We start from the raw sequence: 15146 nt of genomic DNA, 5'->3' as shown, positions 1-15146 counted from the left end.
ATCTTATCCCAGCCCTCTGAAGAAGAGGAAATTGTAGACCTGATGCTGATGAAGATCTACAGTCTTTTTGGAATCAAATGCAAGAAAAAGCAAATCGACAATGATGATGCCTTGACCAAAGCTTCGGTTATATCATAAAAATGATGCTCGTCTCTGTAACCATGTGACAGTCAATGCAAGCTTTCTTAAATGCCTCTTGGTCATTGTATGCTTTTAATTGTTTTTGTACATAACTGCAGTTTATAAGGCTTGCTAATGCATAGAGGCAATTTAATATTAGAAGTGCTGGTCAATGCTAAAAATACAAATATTAAGCATGAAATATACAACATTGTCTGAATGTTTTTATGTCTTTCTACAACATTGCGTTCCATCTACACATTTATGCTTGATTTGTGAAAGAACACAAACAGTGATTGCAGAACACTGTCATATAGGCCTACTGTAAAATTATTCAGATAGTTTATTGGTTTTAATTGATAACCAATTGTGTACAAGTATTGACAAGGATGAGCACCATAGGTAATGTCAAGCCCTGAAGCACAAAAACATTACTGCTATACACATCACTAAGTCTTCCTAATGCAGGACCTACCAGTCCAACCATGGCATTTAACTCAATTCGTAACCTCGAGCATTTCTAATTTCTCTATGAGCGTTTGTCAGATCTCAGTCTCAAGTAGCCTACCTAAACCAGTCACCTAATTTAATTTACGCAAGGTTGCATCCTTTGCTACACAGTAACAAGTACCTGAATTTGAGAACATACACCTTGTAACCTGTGGTGTAGTCCTAACAAAAAAAGTGGTGTACTATACTATACAACCATAACCCCGACCTCAAATGGCCAAAAGACGGGTCAGTGTGTTTGTTCGTTTTTCTAGTGACATATGACAATTATATCAGTTAAATGCATCATTTTGCACTTATGCTTTTAATATGAAGTTATAGAATTGGAAAAAAATAAGTTGTGGGAAAAGGTTGGAAAAATAGGTCTATGCCAGTACTGTTGACCACAATACAATATTTTTACAAAGCATCACATCTTTTTAACACATCACATATACAAGATTACCTAAAAACATACGCAAAATTTTACAGAATACAGATGTAACTTTGTCATCACTCCCATCTCTGTGTCAATACTTGTAATTGAAGGGGAAGATATTAATGTATTAAGTAAACGTTGTGGTAAAAAACAGACTACATTATTTTAAATGTAGAATAAACGTAACGAGGAGATTTAAAACGACTGTAAAGGGAATGAGGATACAGAGAAAAATGTAAGGATTCTGACTTGTGTGATTTTAAACAGTAGGGCTATGGAAGTGCTTTTTCTCATTTAATCGGGTGCCATTTAAAGAAAGCTAGTATTAAAAGTTGCGACAGATATCAAAGATTCGCGATGCACTGCAATATCATGAAGAGCTAAAGCAGCGCAAGAGAACCCGTAAATTCAGTGTCAATCTATCTCAAGCCGGAGGCCCGGAACAGAGAGTAGCCACTGCCGGTGAGCTCCCTTTAAACCAGCTTTGACTAAAAGTGAGCAGTTTTATCGATATTACCTGACGGCTTCAGCGGAACTCTTTCAGTCACTGACAGGAAGAACTCCTCGATGGCGCGTTACCAACACTGAAGATGCGTCAAGCGCATCGCTTGACGTGGTTGTCGGAGGCGGGGTCGCAAGACATATTGTGTATTTTCTTAAGAAATGCACCAATTGTATGAACGAATTGTGAACCCGATACAGTTAAAGGGAACGCAACCACAAAAGCAGCTTGGAGACGTTAGGGGCGAAAATGCGAGCCGCTCTGCTATAGCCCGATTCACATTACGCGGCAAGTTCGTTATTTTAAATGTCGGTCGCGATGCGCATGCGGTGTGACGCTGCCGTTTTTCTAGGTTTTAGACGCGAAATGTGAATCGCGGCATTCTGAAAAGTTAAACTATTTTCATCTCGATGCGGCGCCTGAAAAAAAGAGCGCGCACCGCGTCGCCCCTATTTGTGCGCATTTTTCTAGGCGCGTCGGCGCTGCATTAAGGTGGAAATAGTTCAACTTTTCGGAGTGCCGCGCGCGCACCGCGGGTCATTCGAAGAGAGAAAGCGGCGCGCCTCGCGTTTTCCGAAGCGAAATGTTAATCGGGGCTTAAGCAGGAGAACAAGTGGGAATCGCTAATATAGATCTTTATAAATCTGTGGAAACAGTGAACACACTGCCCGGAATACACCACTGCTTGTAACCCAGATAACGTAATATCCAAATAAAACAGGATTTTTTTTAATGCCGCGTCCGATACGAGGTTTGAAGTGGGACTGTGAGTTTCCGACCTCATAGTGTACCAGTCACTCACGTCACCTGTCACGCCACAAAAAAGAACTTACCACAAAACTTACGGAAAGACATTTGTTTCCTATTTTGTGTTGCGAAATACTTGACAGTATGTTTTTACATTACATATAAACTGGCCCCGCGCTAATTTCACTGAATTCAGTGCCGTGCCCCGAGTTCAGAGGTCAAGTGTCCAACTTGGAGCGCTTTTCCAAACGTTATTACAAAGTCGGAGATGGGAATATCCGAGTTGTCTCGACCGCAGGCCTAATACGTTTGACACATATGCCTCAGTGAAAACTTACAGCTACAATCGGTAAATTTCCTCTCTATCGCCATCTGTTTTAAAAAAAAGTTGCAGGTTACATTAGACACTTCTTTAAGTAGGTGTAAGTCAAATGACGTCACACTTACATTCCTTGCAAACCCAGACCCACCATCTCAACGTATTAAACCTGGGGCAGTTTCCCGGTAAATTAACTAGACATATACTGTAGGCCTTAGTTAAATTAAGTTTACGGTTTTGAATTGCTGTAAGATATGGAAACGTTTGCAACACTTATTTTATGTAGCCTGCTGATATTTATTTTTACAAAAAAGTAATGAATTGCAGCTTTACGTACTATGACAAAAATGTTTACTTTATCTTACAATATACACAATAATTTGACCAAATAATCGCTGCTTACGTGAGATTGCGAAACTATTGATAGAGTTGTTGGCCCCGACAATGGAATTGCCTAAAAATAATGTTCAGACAAGGTGATACAAGCACAAAAAAGATTTAAAGCCATTGTTTTTAATGTTGTGTATACTGGTGGTTCATCCATTCATCAACCAAATGCTTGAGACTGCCTGTATTCATGCTCCAACGAATTATTTAAATGACTTCAGTGCTTGTTACAATGTCTTTATCCAAATCGAACACCAAGTGCATTTTCTTTTGGAGCCTAAAACAATCATTACAATAAGCAATCGATTGCCACACACACTATAACTGAAGCCCTCTCAACACCAACCCTTATAGACGTCACCGCTCGGGTAACAAGGTTCCAAATTCTTAAATAGTTTTCAACTGAGTTAAAAAAATTTGCAGTCTGATACAGAAGGCTAAGAGACCTGAACAATATGAAAGTGCTAGTCATTAATTTACAGAGATCAGGCATCACATAGTGCTATGACAAGTATCCAATATGCTACATTTGAATACACATGTTGACACCTTACAAACGCCTCTGGCTGTCTGACCAGGCAACTTAAAAATCAAGTGGCCTGGGCTAGTATGTACAATATCATGAGATCTGATTATTTTTTTGTCAATGAAGAAAAACGTTGACACACTACTGCCAGAGGTATAACCTTGAAAGGCCTTTCAGCCCGTACAGTGACAATGATTTGACGATAAGTCTCAATTTTCCATTCCTTAGCCCCCGTAGTATGTGACTGGGAGCCGCTGTTACGGTTTCCCTCTTATTGTTGGATCCCATAAGACGACATAGTTCAGAGCCGTATTTTCCCCCCACTTGCTTAGCGTTCGAGTTCTCGGTTTGTTTTCCCAGGCATCGGTTGCGTTTGGTTGCCTTCCCACGTCTTCTGGTGCTGTTCAATTTGATAGTCGGATTGAAGAGTGAGAGAGTAGAACCACTACGTCAGGGAGCAACACACGCGTTTCCATTCACTACAGTCAGTCACGGTTAGAAAGGGGAAGGGGAAGAAGCACTCAGTTCATTCCTGGGGCGCTGCCGCCGAAGTTGAAATTGCTCGGCACCACTGGAACCGTGAACTTGTATCCTCCGTGCTTCTCGATCATCTTTGATTCTAGAAACAATCGGAAACGAATGGCATGATTTGAAAGAAGCCAGATACTTTGTTGTTTTGCATGATTGTAAACTAGCTAAGTTTTTAGCAATCCCACACAAGGATATGCAATATTTCGGCCTCACCGTGTGCTGCTCGTCGTTGATCTGCAAGTGTTGCAATATCCTGAAGTTGTTTTCTTTGTTCCTCATCGAGACATTGTGTGAGCACCTGGTACCACGCTGGGTCACGGGCCTGGATATCTGCAGAGAAGAGGGTTGGATCCAAATCAGCTCAACATTCTTTTACATCTTTTGTTTTAAACACGTTTTAAGCAAAACTCACTCTGAAATATGACTTTGAAGATCTGGTATTCGTCAACGAGGTTGTCTTCATCGTCCACTGTGGTCGTGTAGCCCTCAAGAGCCGTCTCCTCTGCGTCATCTTCCTCCCAGTCTTCATCGTCGCCATCCTCTCCTGCTTGTTTAGCCAGCATTTCAAGATATTCCTGGCCTTCTTCATCGATATCATCTTCATCGCTGCCCAACTCGGCTGCACAAACAATCACAAAATCAGAACAGAGAAAAAAATCCTCATCATCATAACCAGTTTCCAAAAAAATCTAAGTCAAAAGAGCCAAAGCTAATTTACTGTTATCCTCTTCCTCCCCTCCGTGTTCATCATCGTCCTCTTCGTCATTCTCATGCTCGGCCCTGCAGGCGTAGGCTCTCTTCAGGCCGTTAAATAGGAGGATGGCAGCGGGGACAAGTTGACCTGCTACTTGATTGACAGCTTGTGGCCGCTGTTCTAGGTCCATGAGAGCGCACAGTCCCAACACGCACATCTTACGATCATGGAGCCTGCAACATCAAACGCAACAATCTGCATTTCATACAGAACGGATGAAAGATGTTCATAAGAGCATGCGGCAGAGGAAAGGGTATGTGTACCCGAGGAAGCAGTCGATATCTTTGAGCCACTGCGACATGAAGTGGTTAGTTATCGGCTCAGTGTTGTTGGGGAAGCGCAGGTTCTCCAGCGTGTTGAGGAGCAGTGCAGGGCTGTAATAGAGCGCGCCGATGGCCACCTGCAGACACATGGTCCTCAGCTCGCTGGTCTTCACCTCGCGGGTCAAACGCTCCAGAGCAGTCGTTACAAACAAGGGCACCACCTGCAGGTATGAAAGTAATACAAGTTTGTAAAGTGTGGAGATCTTAGTCACCAAATCAAATAATAAATAGCTACAGAAGGTTAAAACAAAATTGGATTGAACACAATTATTTGTCATTGACATGCCATTTTTAAAACCTACCAATGGTGTAACGACACAATTAGCTCACAATACGGTACATATCTCGGTGCTGGGTTCACGATACGATACACATGACGATATTTTGAACAAAATTCATATAACGTTTTTTTTTTTCAAAATATTAACAATTTCAGTAACTTTTTGTTGCACATTCAACTTAAAGAATTTTTTCATTTTAAGGCTTAACTGAACCTTCTGTACTGCAGGTTTGTCACTGAAAAAATGCGCAATTTAACATGAAATTAGAATTAAGATCAGTGTCGATTTTGACAGCAAATTTTGATTTAGTTTTAGTCATAGTCTTTTGACTAAAATGCAATTTAGTTTTAGTCTTATTTTAGTCATCCCCATGATTTTAGTTTTAGTCGACGAAATCAACATATTTAGCCTACGAAAATCTAACTGGTTTAACTAATTTAATTGCTGTTTTGACAGTTTACTTGACCTTAGAATTAAATTAAACCAGGTCATTACCTTTATTTTTCAGAGTAACTACTGGATATGCGTTGTTGCAACACAGAGAATATTAGACCATGAACGACATGTATCAGTTCATTCAGTCTCAATCGTTCGTTCAGTGAAGGGCGTATTCATTCAGTACATTCAACCAATGAAACGCTCAGACACTGCTCACACTCAAACGCCATTGGCTCACGTATCTTTGCTTGAGACGGTGATGAATGAGAAATATCTTATCTTTCAAAAAGAAATATTTCCATTTAATCATGCAAATTACATACTTGGTTCGATCTTTAGCAAGTCATTCAATCTTTTAATGTACAGTACAACTCACTTCATCACTTCTCTAATCGGTACAGCGCTGGTTTCTTTTGGTTTTATACTGCATTTCACATTATGCAGCAGCTCATGTTAGCGGATAAATTAACATTTTCATATAAAACGTTTGCGCTTGCCTTAGTAATGAGTTTCGGGGTGACTCGCCAGCAGTCACACTCAAGTTTGCTGTGTTTTACCGGCGACTGTGAAGGAAAATATGACGCTTTGTAAACCACGTGGAGACACAGATTGTGTCTTGTGCTTCCCCTTCTCACAGAGACTTCTCTCTATCGCATATGATACGTAGTACGATATTTCGTAGTATGATATTTTGTGATGCAAAAATGTTATCGTTACATAGCCCTACCCATAAGTATCATTACACCCCTACCAAAAACCAAAGTTCAAAGAAATGGTGTGGTCATAAAGATCAGAAAACCAACCTGGTCGATACCACGACCTTTGCACTGGAGAATGATGACCTCCAACAGCTTGGCTGCGTGACATTCTGGGTCCTCTCCCGGATCTCCTGTCAAAATCTGAAGAGAAAACATTTTCACTCACATTGCTACCGGTTCGTAAACAAATGTTTGTGTTCAAGGGGGCGTTTACATTACCTTTTTACACATGTTGTAGATAATTTCAAGATATTTAGTGTCAGACAGCAGTGTATCTGTGTCAACTGTGATGTAGTTGTGGAGGAGTGGCATCATATCTAAAATAAAAGCATGTAACGCATGACATACCTCACCATGCTCGTTTCCACACAGAAAATTTTGAGTTGAATCTTAGATTGTGTGTTACCGGTGAAATAGTCAAATCCATCTTGTTGGAAGACTTCATAGACCAGAGGAAGGAGCTGCCACATCTGTGGCGACACCTGCTGACACGTCAGACTGTGAGCCAGAGACAGGATCTCCTCGTAAAACTCTGCCAAAAGTGCAAACAAAGTCAGACACATTCAGAAGGTCTCCTGTACATGTGATCAGTGTTTAATCGTGTGAAACTCACCTAGGACGTGCTGCTGCAGGACTGTGCCGATGACCTGCAGACAGATGCCTTCTAACTGCTGGGTGATCTGCAATCAACCAATCAGGAGTGAGAATCAGTATAATCAGACTTGCATATATATTGCTGTCGTATAAAATTTTGTGTCTTGTTTTTTGCCTGAACAGACACAATGCTTCGAAGCTTGTAAATAACCAATTAATAACTAGATAACTGGTCTAATTCAATCACAATATATTTTAAATATATAACCCAAAAATTAAAATTCTGTCATCATTTACTCACCCTCATGTAATTCCATACCTGTATAAATTACTTTGTTCTGATGAACACAGAAAGATATTTGGAAGAATGTTAGTAATTTTCAATTCTGGCACATCATTAACTACCATAGTAGGAAAAATTAAATGGTAGTCAAGGGTGCCCCAGAACTGTTTGTTTTCCTAAATTCCTCAAAATATCTCATTGTGTTCAACAGAGAAAAAAAATCATACTATGGTAGTGGATGAAGTCCCAGAACTGAAAATTGCTAACGTTCTTCCAAATATCTTTTGTGTTCAATAGAACAAAGACATTTATACAGATTTGGAACAGCATGAGGTTGAATAAATGAAGACAGAATTATCATTTTTGGGTAAATTGTCACTTTAAGACCCGGTTTCACAGACAAGGCTTATCTTAAGCCAGGACTATGCATTATTTAAAGTCGCCTATATAAAAGATCATCACTGGTTTGCATCTTGAGACAAAAAAATGGCACTGTATTTTAGGATATGTCAGGGCAAGTTATTTTAAGTTAAGACAGCTCTAACATTCATTTTTGTCTAGGACAAGCCTTAAGCCTCGTCCGTGAAACTGGGCCTAAAGCCTGCTACAGACTGTGGCTGTCCCCGACGAAAGATGACAACCGTGGCGATTTCTGCGGTCGTGGCTCCTAAACGCTAGTCCAACGTAGTACAGTGAGAGAATGAAAGACAGCAGTAGTCCGGGTCTTGTGATCAAAGACCGCATGCAATCATTTTCTGGCAGTGTCAGAAATTTAGCTTGATCGTTCGACCTAGGTCTACTGAGTGGACAATAAAAATGGAGGTGTCATCATCGTGCAGTGCACATGCATGTCGTTCCCAAGTTTATTAGATCCATGTCACACAGTGTGACCTGTCATATTATAAGATTGCTGAAATCGAACATTCTGTAGCAGGCTTAAGTGTGTAAACGCTCTCTGGAGCTACTGCATGAAATATCTTTCCTAAGAAAGCATCTACTGCATTAATAAGAGCAGATTTCCACAGGGCTATTAAAAGACAGCTCCACTCCCAACCTATGAGGCACTTTGTTTAGAATTGGCACCACTTAATGTTTTTTTCTAGTTGTGGGTGGCTAGAATTAAGTCATCATGCAACAGGCAAGAGAGAACAACTCATGATTCTCTCATCTACATGGCTCATTTCTTACTTCTTTATGGTCCTCCACTACACTCAACAGCGTGTCAATGGTGTTGAGGATGCCCATGGCGGTCACTGCTTTATCATCTCCTCCTTCCTCATCAGGTCCTGTCTGGATCACCTGGTTGAAGGTCATGGCCTGATAGAGCAGAGCTTAACATGAATGTATGCACACATCTTATAAGAAACTTCAAAGCTCTCAATACAAATTACTTTGGATGATCATAACTCTATAGGCGGATTGAATAGCTTGGTCATACCAAATGCTGGGTCATCTCCACGGCAATGGGGGTCACTTCCTCGCTGTACTCGCAAATCATTTTCTGAATGACGTTGGTAAGGTCATCGTTCTCGGTCTCGCGTACAATTTGGAGGAGGGCCTGCATCACGGGCCGGATGAAGGGGGTGATGTAATCTTTTGCTGATGGGGAGAGAAAGAAAAAAGTTAGCCATATCCAATCAGCGATAAGATGAAATGTTTTTTTTTTAATGAAATGAGTTAGATAAGGACAGGAAATGCGAGTGGTACCTTTCTCCTGATTACTGATGAGCACCTGGAGGGCGATAGCAGCCTCCACTTTAACCGGCATCTCATTGTCGTTAATGAGACAGTGGCGCGTGAGCTCCAGGGCCGTCTGTAGGTTCTGGTCATTCTTAAACTTCACCTCACAGAAGTAATGAAGCACCCAGCAAGCCTAGAGGCAAAACACATGTTTATCAGCATGCGGCCAGCATCAGACAGGAAATGATTCTAATTCAGGCAGTATAATGAACTGTAGAACAATATAACAAAATAAAACCTGCATTAAAAAAGATGAAGCTAAATCTAGATGACAACTTCTACATTTGACATTTAGCAGCAGGTTTTATCCAAATAAACTTTCATCTTAGGGAGGCAATAATATGAGAAGTGCTATACTTCTATGGCATGTTTGCTCATTTGCAATTACAAAATAAAAGTACTTAAGAGTTAAATTATATATATTTAAAAATTTAAGTCAATTTATAAGATTAAGGCCTGTCAAAAGATTAAATCGCATGCAGAATAAAAGTTCGTGTTTACGTAATATATGTCTCTGTACTGTGCATATTAATTTTGTATTTATAAACCCATACACACATACAGATTTTTTTTAATGAATAACCATTTATATAATTTTTTATTTGTATTTTATCATTTTAAATATAATTATTACTAAATATAAATAAATTATATATGCATCTAACTATTTGTCTCTGACATTGCGGATTGAAGGGCCTCCTTGAGACCCCGTAAATCATTTTATATTCCCACAAAAAGGGTTCCATAGCTCTTTTCAATGTATGGGTGGAAAAAAAGGTCCTGCTTTAAAAGAAAGCTGACAACTAGGGATAGCACAGTACATTTTCCCAGGGAATAATAAACATGTGACAACACTGGTGTTACCGATTACATCATGTAAACAAGAAAAAGATATGTTCGCATCACTTTCGCTCCTCATGTATATGGATCAGACAAATCTCACTTTATAACAATAGTGGACATTGTCCAACTGAAATAGATGTTATTTCTAGAAATAAGTAAAACGATGGTGGATAAGTAATGTAATTGGTGTGTGGCCGAACTGCCGTGCCAAACCTATTGACAACCTGTGCTTTACTACAGAGGGTTAATGACTAAAATGTCTTAAATCTCACCCTGGCTCTCATGTAACCCAGCTCACTGCGAAACAGAGGGAAGACATGATTCTGCAACATGAACTCCATCTGGTCTTTGTAGATCTTTCTCTGTTCAGGAAAAAATCCAGAATGACTTAAATATGCAAATTTTCATTTTTTCTACTGTATCATTATATTCAGGAAATCTATTGTATTTGAAAAAATCTTTTAGAAATCCCATCTGGTGGTGGAGCACCAGCCAGACACACTTTGTTGTTGGGCAATACTGAAAACAATAGTCAATCAAGCCCATTCACCTTCAGAAGAATCTCAGCGAGCGAGCCGATCATGTGAAGAGCGCCGTCTTTTTTCCGTGGGTCTGAAGCGGGATCTGTGAGGATCTGATAACAAAACCCCATGGACTTCTGCAACACCTGTTACAAAACAATGTGACATAAAAAGTCAGAATTGAGAAGACTTGAAAGAGCAGGTCATCCTATGAATCGCGTCATGTGGGGGTTTGTAGGAGACTATGGAGGCTGGTCAGTGGTGGAGGGTCATGTAGACGTCACTGAGCCAGTACTATGATCTCCAGTCATTCTGTGGCTGTGAGTGTGGTGTGAGTACAGTCACACGATCTGTAAGACACAGACTGTGGACGGCACTAAACGCAGACGGACACTACGCACACCATCCACCCACAGCCAATCAATCGAGACTTTCTGAACAGGTTCAACCAGCTTGAGATTTAACAAACCCATTCAACAAACACTTTCAATTAAAATGTCAAAATATAAAAACTAACTCAAATATAAAAAACCTAAGAATGAACTCATCCATGGCAAAACAAACTTTTTCTGCCTGATCTCATCAGCTTTCCTACAGATCTCTTGAGGGAACTGAAGGCTGCTGATTGGTTACATGAAGGTTGGCAACGAGACTCAGCCAAACCCGTTTACATCACTGGCTTCATCGTGCCAGATGGCGTCTTCCAAACACCCACCTCCTTCCTTTTGTTGCATGCGGTGAAAAGCAACGTCTGTGCCGCTGTGGTCGGTGAGATGAAGTCTTCAAACACATCTAGGGAGAAGTAAAGAGGGAAAGCATGAGATCTACATGACTTCAGAGCTGATGACATTTTGTGGCGATAAACCAGATGGCGATGGTGTCGCTCTAACCGAATTTCATGCGGATGTACTCGTACGGGTCTTCCTGCCAGAGTTCTTCGTCGCTGTCTGTGTAGCACATGAGAGGGAACACTACGTCCTGAATGATTCCCTGTAAACACACACAAGATACATAATCGAAAGTTCATATTAAATTCTGATTGGACGAAGTGGGATTAACGCTAATATCATCACAAACTTGCTCAAGTTCAATGTCGACATACTTGGATGTGGGGCTTCAGGTTTTTCCAAGTAACGGCGTGTGCGATTCCCTGGTTGATGTAATTCAGTGCCTGCTGTAAGACTCTTGGAGCCATGTATTGCTTCTCCTTATACTGATACAAGACCTTCAACAGGACCTAGAGGAACACAGGTGGTCAGTTCTCTCCGCTCATGTTAGCATACCCCCAACCTGTTGCATTTCCGCTGTACCTGTTGTGCAGCCACGGCGTAACCCTTGAGGAAAAGCTCGGCAAACTCTGTGTACTCTTTGGTTGTGTTTCCAGGGCTGCCGTACCTGTCAGCAACCACAACAAACATGCGAGAATCTCAGTAAAGTTCAAACTCTTCCGCTGAAAATAACTAACTGCCCGGCGTGGGCTGAGGTTCAGTGGGTGGTGAGTCAGCCATGAGAGCTCTATCTTTAGTACTCATGGGAGGAAGTGATGTAAATGCCTCAGGCTGTACCTCTCAAAGAGCCGGGCGAGGATGTGGAGCGCCCACTTCTTGCATTTCCACCAGGGCAGCTCGGGCCTCTCGTCTTCATCCACCTGCAGGGTCTCCTGCAAAACAACCCCCGCAAGCACTTTAAAAGTCTGTATGACTGAACGTCTATCAGGGCAGCAAAACATTTTAAAACGTTCACATTGTACGTATTGCAGACATATTTATTATTCTGAACATGACTGATTTAATACATCAATGCTGACTTTAAGGGATTTTGTAGGAGACTATGGAGGCTGGTCAGTGGTGGAGGGTCATGTAGACGTCACTGAGCCAGTACTATGATCTCCAGTCATTCTTTGGCTGCGAGTGTGGTGTGAGTACAGTCACACATTCTGTAAGACACAGACTGTGGACGGCACTAAACGCAGACAGACACTACGCACACCGTCCACCCACAGCCAATCATTCGATCCTTAAACATCCTACTTTATAACATACTAAAAACAAGGCATTAAGTCAAGCAAACATCCTTACTGGAGGTACATCTCGGTCCACAACGGTCTTCAGAATCTCCATCCACTCAGTCAGGTTCTGGCGATTGATCAGCTCTAGAGGGAGGTTGTACTGTAAAACAGACCACTCAATGAACAGACCTGAACAGTGAAAGCTGTTATTCTATTAAACAGCGAGTGGATCAGTAATAAAGGAATCGGTGATGATGATACCTGGAAGAGAGCGTAGAGGATCTTGAAGATCTGTTTCTGCACTAGGACAGAATCGCCGGATGGGTCTGGCAGTAGCTGAATGAAACGCTCCTTCAACATGGGCATGAAGATCTGCATGGCCGCGACCAACGGCTGGCGCTCCTCTGGCTTCTTATATCTTATAAAAGCACAGAGCGAGTGTAATATTGTCTTGTTTACACAAACAGCTCAAATCGGATGAGATACAAGTTGTGTTTTTCGTCATTCTCAAAGTGCTCACTTAGGGATAGTTCACGCAAAAATGAAAATTCTGTCATCATTTACTCACCCTCAAGTTGTTCCAAACCTGTATGAATTTCTTTGTTCCGTTGAACACAAAAGATGTTTTGGAAAATGTGGAATATCAAACAGTTCTGGGGCACCATTGACTACCATAGAATGAAAAAATAAAATGATAGTCAAAGGTGCACCAGAACTGTTTGCTTTCCTAAATTCTTCAAAATTTCTAATTTTTATATTTTATATATTTAATATTTTTTTCTACTTTGGTAGTGAATGTCCCAGAAATTGCTTACATTCTTCCAAATATCTTGCTTTGTGTTCATCAGAACAAAGAAAAGTATATAGGTTTGAGTAAATGATGACATATTTTTCATTTTTAGGTGCACTTTCAACAGATATTGTGTGAGATCATGTAAAAACTGTGTTGTAACAGGGTGAAGGTCATGACTTGTTTAGGCATCATAACCTGGTCAACACTTATGTTGACTAACACCAGTGTAAGTCCATTTAATAACAATGTCCCTGTATACATTTTTCAATAAAACCCAACAATTTCACAATTTTACAGAAACACTTCTTGTGTTATCTGATAGTTATTAGCATTTAGTTGCACATATAAGTGCATGTCTCATGAATTTGGCACTGCAGTGGCATGACATGGGCATAAACAACACTGTCCTTTAGGGATGCTCCGATCGATCGGCCGCAGATCGGTATCGGCCGATAATCACATTTTATGACTCGATCGGTACTCACTAACTTAGCCGATCTCACAAACCGATCGCAATATTATGACATCACCGCGTGATGACGTCCAGAATGCGTGACGACGTAAATGATTTGGCGCCGCAGTCATGTCATCGCCTGTCTGGAATCATTACGACGTTTCCAAAAACAACGAAAAATGAGCAATTTGCCGTGTGTGTTCTTAAGGAATCTCACGTGGATGAGCATTGTCCAAATCGTTTAATACGATGAACCTGATTTGGCACTTAAGAACGAGCCACCGCGAGACGTATGCCCAATGCGAGAAACTGGCGACTGCGAAGGCAACGGTTAGTAATGTAGTCACTTACTCAGCCGTTCATTACAGATGCTCTCAAAAGACACGAACTTTACACACCAGACAGCAAGAAAGCCAAGGCTATAACCACAAAGATAATTGAATTTGCATGCATTGATAACCAACCCCTGTCAGTCACAGAGGACATTGGATTTAAACGTCTTATTGGGCATCTTGAACCACGTTGTCAACTGCCACGGCGCAAATATTTTACCGATGTAGCTCTCCCAGAGTTATATCAAAATGTCTACAGCCGCACACACAGTCTGCTGCACGAAAATGTGACTGCGGTGAGTTTAACATTTGGAGCTCTAGCGTATCACCTATGTCCATGTTAAGTTTGACAGCGCAGTGGATAACTCAAAACTTTTAAAAGAGATAAAAAGTGGTTCTCCACTCCCAAGAAGTTCGTGGCGCGCACACTGCCGAGGCTTTAGTCGCTATAATATACAAAGACATGTTGCAGGCTTGGGACATACCTCAGGAGAAAGTGCATGTCGTACTACGCGATAATGCAAGGAACACAGCAAAAGCCATGAGAGACTGCAACTTACGCAGCGTGCCGTGCATGGCACATACTTTGCATTTAGTGGTTCACGAGGGAGTCCTTTCACAGCGGGCTGTCCATGATGCTGTGGCTATTAGCCGGCGCATTGTTGGGCATTTTAAACATTCGCCCCAAGCATACTCAAAGTTAGGAGATATTCAAAAACAACTTGGCCAGTCTCCTAAAAGGTTGCAACAGGACGTTGACACACGTTGGAATAGTACATACTTTATGCTCAACTCCCTGCTGGAACACAAACATGCTTTAATGGCATACACAGCTGACTATGACATCCCGACTCTTAATGCAACACAGTGGAAATTAATTCATCTCAATTAATAACATCTGCGGCTGATGTCATCCCATCTATCAGTGCCCTGAAGCGCCTCCTTGAGAGAGAATCGGACTCAG

The 15146-nt window shown here is 41.2% G+C and overlaps 2 protein-coding genes and 2 non-coding genes across 4 annotated transcripts in view; 1 reads left to right on the top strand and 3 right to left on the bottom strand.

The window, feature by feature from the left end:
- The window catches only part of pkd1l2a (polycystic kidney disease 1 like 2a), a 22002-nt gene extending 18334 nt beyond the window's left edge, over positions 1–3668 (top strand). Inside the window, exon 41 of the mRNA XM_057326973.1 lies at positions 13–3668. Within this exon, the coding sequence (XP_057182956.1) occupies positions 13–138 (126 nt within the window). The 3' untranslated portion in view covers positions 139–3668. The remainder of the gene's footprint in view (positions 1–12) is intronic.
- ipo7 (importin 7) overlaps positions 3110–15146 on the bottom strand; it is a 25097-nt gene continuing 13060 nt past the window's right edge. Inside the window, exons 5-25 of the mRNA XM_057330122.1 lie at positions 12865–13021; positions 12674–12763; positions 12161–12255; positions 11906–11990; positions 11698–11832; positions 11486–11585; positions 11311–11387; positions 10625–10741; positions 10347–10436; positions 9199–9364; positions 8930–9090; positions 8680–8808; positions 7228–7294; positions 7021–7146; positions 6834–6931; positions 6660–6755; positions 5078–5298; positions 4779–4987; positions 4473–4679; positions 4274–4390; positions 3110–4148 (exon numbers count right to left, since the gene is read on the bottom strand). Of these exons, the coding sequence (XP_057186105.1) occupies positions 4051–4148; positions 4274–4390; positions 4473–4679; positions 4779–4987; positions 5078–5298; positions 6660–6755; positions 6834–6931; positions 7021–7146; positions 7228–7294; positions 8680–8808; positions 8930–9090; positions 9199–9364; positions 10347–10436; positions 10625–10741; positions 11311–11387; positions 11486–11585; positions 11698–11832; positions 11906–11990; positions 12161–12255; positions 12674–12763; positions 12865–13021 (2641 nt within the window). The 3' untranslated portion in view covers positions 3110–4050. The remainder of the gene's footprint in view (positions 4149–4273; positions 4391–4472; positions 4680–4778; positions 4988–5077; positions 5299–6659; positions 6756–6833; positions 6932–7020; positions 7147–7227; positions 7295–8679; positions 8809–8929; positions 9091–9198; positions 9365–10346; positions 10437–10624; positions 10742–11310; positions 11388–11485; positions 11586–11697; positions 11833–11905; positions 11991–12160; positions 12256–12673; positions 12764–12864; positions 13022–15146) is intronic.
- LOC130563265 (small nucleolar RNA SNORA23) lies at positions 10826–11006 on the bottom strand. The gene has a single exon (XR_008964085.1). It is a non-coding gene; the product is annotated as a small nucleolar RNA SNORA23 (small nucleolar RNA).
- On the bottom strand, positions 12412–12592 carry LOC130563261 (small nucleolar RNA SNORA23). Its single transcript, XR_008964084.1, has one exon. It is a non-coding gene; the product is annotated as a small nucleolar RNA SNORA23 (small nucleolar RNA).

This window comes from Triplophysa rosa, linkage group LG1 (assembly GCF_024868665.1).
Source record: "Triplophysa rosa linkage group LG1, Trosa_1v2, whole genome shotgun sequence".
Lineage (NCBI taxonomy): Eukaryota > Metazoa > Chordata > Actinopteri > Cypriniformes > Nemacheilidae > Triplophysa > Triplophysa rosa.
Note: the sequence above shows the minus strand (reverse complement) of the source record. Positions and strands in the feature narration are given on the sequence as shown.